General features: G+C 38.2%; 2 protein-coding genes across 3 annotated transcripts in view; one reads left to right on the forward strand and one right to left on the reverse strand.

Moving 5' to 3' along the window:
* The window catches only part of LOC115730703 (U3 small nucleolar RNA-associated protein 25-like), a 321,158-nt gene that overhangs the window by 49,683 nt on the left and 258,863 nt on the right, over positions 1–12,612 (reverse strand). For both annotated transcript variants that reach the window (XM_048278390.1, XM_048278388.1), the window contains exon 3: positions 12,202–12,206. The gene's annotated coding sequence lies outside the window, so the exon portion shown is untranslated. The remainder of the gene's footprint in view (positions 1–12,201; positions 12,207–12,612) is intronic.
* LOC115750814 (peroxidase 45) lies at positions 3,406–6,127 on the forward strand. Its single transcript, XM_030688376.2, has 4 exons — positions 3,406–3,760; positions 3,883–4,080; positions 4,460–4,625; positions 5,543–6,127. Exons 1-4 carry the CDS (start codon positions 3,554–3,556, stop codon positions 5,947–5,949), a joined length of 978 nt encoding a protein of 325 aa, XP_030544236.1. The 5' UTR covers positions 3,406–3,553; the 3' UTR covers positions 5,950–6,127.

Consider the following 12,612-nt stretch of genomic DNA (forward strand, 5'->3'; position numbering starts at 1 on the left):
CGACAAAGACTTTGATTAGGAACGCCGTGAAAGTTTCAAGAAAGAGTAGAAACCTTTGTATTCTGAAATCCTAATATGAAGCCGTCTTTTTTGGCTGTTGTCCGCCATGGTGCTGTTCTGGAAATTTTTGCAGAAGAATTAGTCAACGAAAAGTGTTCTCATCAATAATTTTTTTGGTTCGTTTATTTTTGTTGCCGATACAAAACGATTATTTCTTGAGAGATGTTTTCCAAATCTCGAGTTTTTGTTTTTTTTAAACAAATGCACCATGAGTCTAGGTTCAGTGTACGAACCGAATTAAGATTTTTAAAGCGACTGGTCAACCAGCATACAATAATTTCCACATTACATGCAATGAAGCAAGGGCGGATATGATCAGGACTCATGTGATCACATTCCCAGTTGACAACCTGATTGAGTTGACCACCCTGGAGAGTCAATGCAATGATCATCACTTTGATGTTGTTTTGTTGCTAGATTGATCTGTTAACAAGTTACCAAAGCATTCTCTTTGATGCGCTGATTAGATATCTAGCAGTTGGTAATCTACACTACATCAGTCAGAAGGATTATATTGAAATTTTACACCAAGATTTTAGGAACCAACAAAAAAAATTGAAAATTTTAGAATTGAATTGACATCCGTATAATAAGTTTAGGATTGATGAACCATTTTTCGACTAAATATAGCAAAGGGTAAAATGGTATATCTTGACTCTTCAATTCTCTAAAGGTTGGTTGAAGTTGGATATATATATATATATATATATATACACACACACACACACCCTTACGCGTAGCTTGAACTTTTGACCTAAGCCATACGGGTGAAAATATGTAATAAGGAGGCAAGTAGGGGGTCTAGAAGATTTAAATTAAGGACATTTTGCTCCAATATTTCTGTTGAAGTATCTCACATTGCTTGATAATGAGTTTCATATGTTATTTATATACATGTGATCTCTATTTACCTATCAACTTGAAGCTTTTGGTTCTATCACAGTTTCTTTTGCATATGCATCTACCCTTTCGTCAAAATTTTGACGTGTGGTCTCCCTCCCTATCGTAGATTGAACCTGTGCAAAGCACGAGTTATTTAACCATTAATCCATGTATTCAGCTAGTAATCACAAGGAGTGGCTCATTGATTGCAAGTGATTTGCCTGGCAAAACTAAATTTATTCATTTGCATTATAGGAAAAGTATAAGCAATTTAAACTGATAGATGCTTCCGATACATGACGAGCAACAAGCCAAGACAGGCAAGAATTTCCGTCCCCATTCAAACAAAATTCAATCAAACGGGCACGATAACTTATAATTCGAAGTCAGAGCGCAGAATCAAGGCAGCCTACGATTTCCCAGGAACATGTAATTTCAAGGCATCGTTTATTTTTGAAAAGCATGCAATATCAGTGTTACGAGAAAACTATCTAAAATGTCCTAAATTTTCAATCCTAAATCTTTCAGTGTTGCCGATTGAATTCTAAATTATTTCACATTTTCACAGTCCATCCGGCCAATTTTAACTTGAACTCGCTGACTTGGACACTGGTTGTATGACATAGGATGGTCGGCTGACATGGACAAATTTTTTTTGTAATTCTTTTATGAATTGAATGTCTTATAATTTTTTTTCTTTTTGCTTTTCTTTCTTCGTTTTATTTTCTGTCAAGATCGGTGAGGGCCAGTGACCCTTGTCAGCTATTGGAGTTGGCTGTGCCACATAGGATGTCTTATTTTTTAAGCAGTAAAACAATCACACTTCAATTATCCAAAATCATATCTACATTGATTTCAACAAGAGAAGGGCTTATTTTGTTACAAAATATGGCTCTCAATAAATTAATTCAATGGAACAATGACTGATTTTCTATCAAGTTTTATTTTTACATCTAGCAGCATACAACAGGGGTTTCAAGATTTCAAAATTTACTTCAACATTGCTTTGACCTATACATGCGAATTTTCTAAGTTTTTCTTAGATACAGTCCCTTTGCCTGACGGAGCTTTAACACATGCAACAAAATTACCACAAGAACACATGCCGGCCGGCCAGTGGGGAATGTTGGCCGGTGGCGCACATTATTCATTCACTTTTCTTTTAGAAAAGTTAAAATCAAAATTTTCTAAACCGTTGACCACGTTTTGATGGAAATTTTGCACAATCAGCCCTAAATCTATTATACGAAAATCAATCAAATCCTTAACATTTTAACAAAACCAATTTAGTCCCCAAACAATTAAGGAGAAGTGTAATCATGTTCTCTAGGCTAAATCTCGCCTTACTAATTTGACGTGGCAATCCAGTCATCGCTGGTCGTCCTACAACTTGAGATGGAGTATGTGCATAAAGATTCATTTCCTATTCTACACAGTTGCCAACTGCGGATATGAAATGTAAGATGTGAAATTTTTGTATCTGTACATCTACTATGTTTTGTTTCCTTTAATATGTTCACACCGTTTTTGTATCCCGACTCTTGTACCATATATGGCATAAGTTTAGCAATAACAGTAGGAGTTCCCCCAATTTACGGAATGATATGAGTTCCGCCCTGCAAATCACATGATCAACAGCCATATAAATTTGGAGGGACCTGGTTTAGGTCTTGCCCTCTCGTGAGTCGGGCTGCTCATGAAGACTTGACTTAGTTTTAAAAAGGCAGTCTAGGAGAATCTTCTGCAATTGTTTGTCAGTGTCTAAATAATTGGAGCCAAATTAAAATTTTCTATTCCTTGCTTTAATTGTATGTCTGGAAGCTTGTATGCTTCGTCGTGATCCTACCAAGCTCAAGATGAGAACAGAAGGAATCAGACGAACTCGTCTCAGAGGCCCACTCGCAATCATGTGCAAGCGTTCTTATCTTTCGAGAAAAAATTTGACATAAATGGTCGTTAATTTTTAATTTATTCAATGTAATCCATGAACTTTAATATAATGTGAATGTGATCCTTGAGCTTTTAATTTGTTTAATCTGATCCTTGAACTTTTAGTACACTTTCAATTTAATCCATGAACTATATAAAAATGTTCAATATTGTCTCCGATCTTAAATTAATGGAATGACTGCATTGAATATTTTCATATAGTTCAAGGACTACATTGTTCTGATAAAAAAAAAAGGACTACATTAGATATGTACCAAAAGTTTGGGGGCCACATTGAATATTAGGCCAAAGCTTAGGGATCACATTATACATTGAGCCAAAGTTCAATGAACTTTTGTGTCGTTATCCCATCTTTTAACATTGTTTACTTGCATGAACACGACACGACCATAATCATATTTTCTAATGCTTTCTCTTCTCGCCACATTCCCACCTCAATCCGAAATGAACCAGCATGTTCATCGACTGTCCAGACTGCGACCTGCCAAGGAAAATTGATTTCTCTAATCCCACACCAGATTCCACTTAATCATTCCCATTTCTTTAAACCCCTTTAGGTTTTCTCTGGAGATTTTGTGGATAAATAGGTGGCTGACGGTAATGGCCAACCCCATCGGATGCATGTGAAGCAACAACCAGAAACAGGCATCATCTTCAGACAATGGAGGGTCGTAGGTTTCTGGTGTCGTCTCTGAGCTTTGCTCTTCTGTTGAGCGCGGTTTCGGCGCAGCTCAGGACGGGTTTCTACCAGAACACGTGCCCGAACGTCGAGTCCCTCGTCCGGTCGGCCGTGACCCAGAAGTTCCAGCAGACCTTCATCACCGCCCCGGCTACTCTCCGCCTCTTCTTCCACGATTGCTTCGTCAGGGTCAGTTTTCAAAAAACAGTAGTCTACACATCGGGATAAAAAATTTGTTAGCTTCGGTACATAATTCTATGATTGTTGATTTTGTTTCTGTTTTTTTTTTTTCCTTTCGGGGTTTTTGTTAGGGATGCGACGCTTCGGTGCTCATAGCGTCGGCCACAGGCAATGACGAGAAAGACCATCCCGATGATCTGTCGCTCGCCGGCGACGGATTCGACACCGTGATGAAAGCTAAGGCGGCAGTGGATGGCGTTCCCCAGTGCCGGAACAAAGTCTCCTGTGCCGATATCTTGGCTCTTGCCACTAGAGATGTCGTTTCGTTGGTACGATGAGGGCCCGCCACTAACTTCATTTTCCAAAATTCTGTCATTTCATGAGGTCGATTATTCATCTAAGTCTTTTCACCCCGGTGAAAAGCAGACCATATATTTAAACTCGAGGATTTATGATATGACTTTAGAGGCACATAATTTTTGAACTCTTATAGAGTGCTCGACTATGGAATATGCCAATATGCTACTCTAATCCACAACATGACAAAACAATAGTATGTATGGAATTGATTTTCCTGTTAAAATCAATAACAATTGTAATCGAGTATCTTCATTTTTATTCTTCTTTGGTTTCGGCAATTAGATAATGTCGCACGATCATGTTATAATCACTTGCTATTCTTAGCATAATTTCGGAAATTTTGTGCAGGCAGGAGGGCCATTCTATAGTGTTGAATTGGGGAGACGTGATGGAAGAATATCAACTAAACTTGGTGTTCAACACAATCTTCCTCAGCCTGGTTTCAATTTGAACCAGCTCAACTCTATGTTCGCTTCGCGCGGGCTCTCCCAAACTGACATGATCGCCTTGTCAGGTAATTAATTTCACCTTATTAGGAGATTTGGTGGATCACTAAGAAAAGAGATCAATAGACCATGTAATTACATGCTAATCCTTTCTTTTTCACTTAATTATTTTCACCCTCGAAGTCAAGTACCTTTTCTTGTATAAATATATTAATTAGAAGTATTATTATTCGATTGATGAGTTCTTTCGGAAGAATTATTTTTAAAACTCCGTTTATTTCACAAAAAATTAATGATTTGTGAAAAAATTTCCTAAAATTATTCGTTTATATCGCCTACAAAAATAAGTGAATAAAAAATTAATTCCGTTATCCACTAAAATATTTAGACATAACTTGTTGTCGACAATGAAACACTTTTCCATTAACTAAATATTTCAACCAATACAGTCGGTTATTTTAAAAAATATATTTTTCAAGTCATTCATATTTTGCGAAATGAACGGTGCCCGAGAGTGGCACAGAATTCCAAGTTATAGAATTATTGCAGCATAAGCTATAATTGTTTAATATAATTGGCAACATCTACATGAAAAGAGTAAAATGGTTTTGCATAAATTAGGTAAGCCGTCAAGTCAAGATGTATGACAACTTCCACGTTTATGCAACACATCCTTGTATGTCATCTAAATATAATCATTGGAAGAGGAAGAAAAGTGTTCAAAAATACCCAATTGCCTCTTATTGGAGCAATGTGCTAGACAGCTAGGCAAGCATTATAGTCCACTGAATTAGCTATAGATTCATGTATATAACATATCATAGCTCAGACGGCTGTAGTCTAATGCTTATTGTGGTCCTAAAATAATCACACCACCTTTCATGATAGAATAGCTTATGTAACTACTATACCGGTTGTCATTGACAAGTGAACAAAACTATTCGATTTCAAACGCTAAAAGTTGGTTTTTCCCGGGTAACATTAGGTGCGCACACGATTGGATTCTCTCACTGCGGCAAATTCTCCAAGCGGATCTACAACTTCAGCCCGGCAAGGCGGATCGACCCGACCCTGAACTTCGGCTACGCACTGCAGCTGAGGCAAATGTGCCCGATCAATGTGGACCCCCGGATCGCCATCAACATGGACCCCACGTCGCCTCAGAGGTTCGACAATGCCTACTACCAGAACCTCCAACAAGGAAAGGGCCTCTTCACCTCCGACCAGACGTTGTTCTCCGATCCGAGGTCAAGGGCCACGGTCAACCTGTTTGCGTCGAACAACGCTGCGTTCCAACAGGCCTTCGTCACCGCGATCACGAAGATGGGTCGGATCGAGGTCAAGACCGGGAACCAAGGCGAGATTAGGATCGATTGCACCCGCCCCAACTAGGAGTATTTCTTTGGTCTATGATTTAAGCCGAGTTCTATTTCAGTGGTCAGGACTTAGTGAGAGAGCAGAATAACAAGTTTGTTGGCGAAACTAGTGAGATCTGATCATGGGGATGACTTTGTATGATAGATCAAATCCCCTGGCGAATAAGGAATTCCTGGAAATCCATATTTATGAATGCATTTCTTTGCCGGTAGCATGTGCCAACAAGGCTGATTTGATTATAATGGAATAATAATCAACAGCAAAAGTCAAACTTTAAATCAATGCAGTAAGATACCTCTATTTCAAACTACTCATTCATCCTAGCCAATTGAATTTGGGATGCCATGGATGAGTTGAATTCTCCTTTTCAAAGAAAGAAGCACCCTCTCTATAATGATATATCGATAAAATGAGAAATTATGTCATATATCAATTGCATATTTGACGTGGAAAACCAAATGGACGACTTTTTAAGAAAGTAATTGCTTCGTTATTGAAAGTAAAACTTTCTTCGTATTGGAATTTATCGTTGGTTTGCAATGACACGTGTCAATGATACAAGGTCACGATGAATGTACGAAGTGAGCAATTTCTATTCGAGGGCAGCAGGTGTAGCGAAATTCTTCGGCTATATAGGGTATCCGTCATAGTGACTTTATCACTAGTAAAATTCGCAGTAGAATCGTCTATATATGATTCTTTAGAGTAATCTAAATTCATGGAATAAATAGTTGTATCTTGTTTTGTTGGACAAAAAGGTAAGTTTATGTACAAAGGTCGAGAAGATCAATTTTAAATTTTTTTTTCAGGATGACGGGTAAGTAGACAAAACTGTGAAAGAAACGTTAGAGTTCACGGGCTTGTTACTTCCTGAAGCTGCCAAGTTTTTGTAGTTTAATCTAAATACAAGACGCCGCCAAAGCAAATCATTTTCGCCATTAGTAAAATAGAATCGTGAGACGTTTGAAAGTTCATGGAAAAGCCAAAAGGAGACGTCTCGAATCGATGAAGCATCCCGTTGAAAGGAACTTAAATGATAGATGACGGTTCATACTAACTAAAAGAAATAAATAAAGAAGGCTAACAGCACTCACTATTCTCTCCATCTCCTTCCTCTCTTCCATCTTCCTTACACCGCATCACCACCGCACCTCGGCACCTCGGCACCTCCGCCTCCATCTCGTCTTGATCGATGGTGGCGGCAATGCAAAGAAGGGAGACCGAGGGCTATAGGTGTTGGGAAAATGTCGTAGGAAATAGAGTAATAATATAGTCGAACTTTGAGGTGTGTATATTGCAATCCGACCCTAGAGGAAAATCCTCGACCTAATGGATTGCCAAGGCCTCTTAGTCAAAGATGTGGAGGCTTAGCTCGGGCCCTCTCGGACCCATACCAAATCGAGATGGGATTTAAATATCGGGTTTGACCTTTTAGTGTGGACGAGGGGCATGTGCAACGTGTGCATGCAAAAGGAATCACCATCAGCCATTTTTGGAATGTTGATTGGGTACCTCACCGAGCAATTGAGAGAAGCCATTCGATTCTATGGGACCAAAGACTTTCTGTTTGGGGACTAGATTACACCAATATTTCCACAAACGCCCTTTCGGCACCTAATGTCAAGTGATTTTCCTAACTATAATTTCATGCAGACTCAATTTTCAAGTGAGGTAAGTCTGAATTAAATTTTCATACGGATCAAGAAGACTAGTCCTACTAATCACAATTAATGAAGTAAGTGTGGAACCAAGAATCCAAAACATGTGGATAAAACATATTGAGACGAGTCATGGCATCCCTAGTATAACCCTAAAGGCTCAGAAAAATTGTTATTCAAATTTGGGATTGGTTTGGAGAGATTGAAGATAATCTGCCTAGAGGGCAAAATCGTCATTTTATGGGGAAAAAAAGAGGGGGTCAAAGCACCCCAACTAGGTTAGGCCAGTCGATTGTGACAATTTCCTTTTTTTTTGGGGGTTTTTTGGAATATTCAGATTATTTATTTATTTAATATTTTTATGTTTTTTAAAATTTTATTTGTTTTCTATTTGTTTTATAATTTTTCCATTTTAAAAATTTTTAGGAGTTTTTCCCACAAATTTTAATCTAATGCCACGTGTTAGCCTACGAATCATCCGATTGGATTTTATTTTTTAATCATTTATTGATCTAACGACATGGGAAGTGCTACGTGGCCGACCCACGACTATCGGATTAATTTTTAAATTTTTAATTTTCGAAAATCAAATTTTTTTTTTTCTGAAAAATCATTTTATTTTTGAAAAGTTTTGGTTCGCGACACGTAACCAAATCGGGCAAAAGGACATTTTTGGTGCCAAAAGTTGTGTACGAAGAACACTTTGGTGCTAAAAGTTTCAATCAGGTTACTTAAGTGACAAGTTTTTTTAGAAGCGATTGTTTCAATGCCAATTCTAATTTGCCCCCTTGAATTCTGACGGGGCCTTATTTTATTAATAAGTGAAGTCCACGTGGTTGCCGAAGAGTCCAGCCAGTTGTTGAAGCCTTCACGACGTCGTTTTGGACATGGTAATTCAAATAATAACCCCAAATCAGCTATTTCAAGAAAAAATTTTCCAATTGCAAACCCTAGCCTGATTTCGATTTTCACCAAAGAAATCACAGCTCAAACTTGGAAGTGGAGGGCTTCAAGAGCGGTTTTAGCAGCGCCTCAAATCCTAAATCAGCTCATTTAAGAAAATCCCCAATTTCAAAGCCTAACCCCAATTTCGGTTTGCCAAAAAAACAAATGACAGCTCAAACTTACAAGTGGGAGGCTTCACAAGTGGCACCAGCGACTTCAGCAGCATTTCAAAACCTAACCTCAATTTTTCTTGAAGCGATAAGGCAAGTGTTATTGTTATTGTGGGTTATCGGGTCCAATAATGACATCTTGGACTCGGTTGAATCCGGAGAGACGATTCAATGGATGAGCCAGGTATAGAGAAGGCTTGAAATGCAAATATTTCAAATTGGCTAGTGCGAAATTTTGCAAACGAGCAACCGAGATGATATTGAACCTTCTTGAAGGATGACATCAACCTTTACCTATATTAATGGACGAGTTGGAGGATGTTGATGTTCAGTCAATGCAAGTTGAAATAAGGCTTTAGCATCTTTGGTCAACCATTTGAAGAAGAAAGTTTCAAGCATGAAAATTGAAAGAATTTGTTCTCGAGCATTGATTGTCTTATTGTTCTGTTGTGCAGCCTATTTCATAGGCAAATGTAAAGAGACCGATGAGAATAGGTTTCTCAATCTACCATAGTTGAAAATAAATGAAACATGTAGTTGTGAATGGTAATTTATAGTTATGTTATTGGTTTGATGTTTTTCCTTAATTGTTGTACGGAACAAGAGTTTGCTATCTACTTTTTGTTAAGTTGAGGTTGGAACTCATTAGGTGTGCACATTACAAGTTTTATTGAGATTAGTTGTTGTATATTGTCAACTTCCTTTGCTTTGTTTCTGAATGAGATGTTAGTTGTTGGTGATTTGATGGTTTGTTGTAATTTTTGCTGGAAACGCTAGTCAAATGAAAGAGTAGTGGTTTGCGGAAGGTGATCACTTTAGTGCCGGTCATGCGTAAAAAAACTAATACTTTGGTGCCAAGTTTTTATCAAAATGATTACTTCAGTGCTAATTTTTAGTGAAAATGATCATTTCAATGCCATTGGTGGTTACATAGTTTGCACTTCAATAGCAACCGTAGGTGTTACTACTGATGTTGCTACGGCTTGCACCAGAAGTTACACTAGTGCTGCAATAATAGCAGCAACATCAACTTTTACTAGCAATTGCTGGTGCGTAGTTCGATGCTGCAAATGCACCAACAACTGCTTAGAGCAAGCATAACTCAACCTATACAGACAAAAACTCTAGCAACATCACAGCAACGACATAACACCAGCAACCTCACATCAACCAGGAACAACATAACAACAAAAAGTAAGCTACTGATAAAAACTTTATTATCATTGACATTCAAGCGATAATTCACAAACAAAAACATCCATCAGCCATGCCAACCGATCCTTCACAAACAAAAACATCCATTAGTCATGCTTTCCTCCATCATTCAAGGTCAATCTTCCACCAAACATGTGAAAAAGTAACAAAAAAGACATAGCATAACAACATCAACAATTCAATCAATATCCCTCCCCCCCTCGGCGCAATATTTTTCTTTTCGATGGCTTTTTGACTTAATTCATGATTCTTGTACTCTTCCTAACCCATCATTTAGGTTCTTCAGTTGGGCTTTCGGGTTCTTCAACCGGCCCACGTACTTCAACTGCTCTTTTTGTTCCATGCACCTTCTTTGTAGGAGCTCTAGTAGTTGGCGGTTGTTTTGCATTTGCAGGTGTTGTCTTCTTCTTCAGGGCACTCTTCTTTGGCACAGACTTGGACTCCCGAGTTAGGCCGTATTGAGCAATAAAAATCTCGGTATTCAGCCCAAGTTACAATAACAATCACATAGTCAACGATATGAAATACAATAATTGAAATGCACGAGTCCTACAAAATTTACATTCAAAATAGTCATTTGAGTACATTCGTCTGGATAGATGCCATAATTGCATTGCGTGATATTTTTCTCGAGAGCCCCTCTTGTCTATTGTGAAGCCTCACTTTCAGCAACCAGATTAGTTTGCCTTCTTCTTACTAAAGAAAGAAATAATAAAGTCACAAAGTCAAAGTGAAGTCCATAAAATAAAACTAACACAAATAATTTTACAACTTACCAGGTAATTCTGCCTTTTCAACTGTCGACTCGGTGATTAGCCCTATAGATGCCCCTCCAGTAGCCCATCGGTAGGCCTATCAGCTGGCCCAACTATTGGCCCTATAGCTAGCCCATCAGTAGGCTCTTCAGCTACAACTACCCCTACACTCGGTCCATTAGTAAGCTGTTATTGATATTGCTTCTTTAAGTCACGATCTTTTTAATTGTGCCCTTCTACAAGGCAATAGGAGCACTTCATCTTTGCACTAGTTATGCTCATTCTCTTACTTGAGACATCCTCCGCATCCATTCTTCTTTCCGTTTTGGCCTTCCTATTAGCTTCTTCAACGACAAAGGTATAGGGCTTCATGATATGTTAGCTCCCAAAATTTGCTCGATCCGAGAGGCTACATCATGAATTTGTAAGACTCAAGATATGTGCTTTTCTTGTAATACTCATATAGGAATTCCTTTAGATTCTGTTGCTTCTACTGGATTGCACAAATGGCATGTGCACAAGGAATTCTAGTTAATTGTCAAGCTCGACGTGAACATTTTCTCCTCTCTAAGTGGACAACATACGTATTTTCATTGCTCAAGATCTTAAAACCATCTCAAAACCATCATCGCCATTCCATATTGGATGACAGAACCTAGTAGCACCTAGTTGGCATCCAATTTTTTTGCAATCCTAAGACCACGTTGTCTAGCCCACTTTGCAGTCTCATCTCTTTGTGCATGTAGCCTTCTCATAATCACGACTCATATGTCTTCAAGCATGCTGATTATCGATTTGCACCTAGGGTCAAGTATTCTACCATTAAATGCTTCGCTAAGGTTGTTGTTGACAATATCGCACTTGAATTCTTCGCTAAAGAATGCCTTACACCAATGCTTAGATTCAATTCGAAATAGTGTCTAAAAACATTCCTTTGTCAGCTCTAACAATCCCTTCTTGGCTATTCTAAATTCAGCCATATTGGGACTCTTTGCTATCCGCCAAAATTGCTTATGTAACTTGTCTCTTTTATAGATCTTTGCCTATTTTGCATATACGTGCCTTGCACTCATCTTATGTTCAACATATGGTATCAACTCAACTAATATCGGAATAAGTCCCTGCAATTATTCAAAAAATATATATTATAAGCACAAGCAAAATAAGCAATTTAATAACATAAATCATACAACTTACAATGGCATTATCTTTTGCTGGTCCCCGATGAATGCCCAACCTCCCCTATCGGTTATCCTAACGTCAACCATCAAACTTTTTAGGAACCAAGACCAAGTGTCCTTGTTCTCTACCTTGACAACAACTCAAGTTATGGGATACATTTGATTATTGGCATCTCTCCTAACGGCTGCCAATAACTCCTCCTTGTATAACCCCTTAAAAAAAACATTCATCTAATTGTACAATTCTTCTACAACTAACCAAAAATCAATGTCCGCATGCGTCAAAGCAAACATAAAATCTATCAAACTTGGCTCCGGAGTCGGGAAGTAGCCTCTCCACAACCTCTACTGGGTGAGTTTTTGAAGCCTACACTCATATGCATAATCCCAAACGTAGACATACTCTTCCTTATACCGACCCATCAATGCCTTCATCACTTTCTGCTTGGCTCTTTTTTTGTTGATTCCTCGACATATTAACCCCTATATGCTCCTTCACTAACAGCTTCAATCGAGGACTTTTGATCTCGGGGCATCGCTTAAATAGTGTTGAAGAAATGCTTTGACAACCATAAACTTTTTACCCTTTTAATCTGGAATAACCCGGTTCTCTTACTCAGTGTGCCATAAATCTTTCAAGAATAATTTCATTGTGAATACTTAGCTTTGAGAAAATCCTTAGTATTACTATAAAATTCCACACACCTTTGTTAAAAAATTGGCTTTTAACAATAGCTTCTTTTAACTATTTTGC

This window comes from Rhodamnia argentea, chromosome 4, assembly GCF_020921035.1.
Source record: "Rhodamnia argentea isolate NSW1041297 chromosome 4, ASM2092103v1, whole genome shotgun sequence".
In the NCBI taxonomy this organism is placed as follows: domain Eukaryota; kingdom Viridiplantae; phylum Streptophyta; class Magnoliopsida; order Myrtales; family Myrtaceae; genus Rhodamnia; species Rhodamnia argentea.

Excerpts from the sequence above, each read along its gene's own strand:
- LOC115750814 (XM_030688376.2), top strand. The coding sequence starts at position 3,554 with ATGGAGGGTCGTAGGTTTCTGGTGTCGTCTCTGAGCTTTGCTCTTCTG. Across the intron at positions 3,761-3,882 it reads TCCACGATTGCTTCGTCAGG|GGATGCGACGCTTCGGTGCT; the intron begins GTCAGTTTTCAA and ends GGTTTTTGTTAG. Across the intron at positions 4,626-5,542 it reads TGACATGATCGCCTTGTCAG|GTGCGCACACGATTGGATTC; the intron begins GTAATTAATTTC and ends GGGTAACATTAG.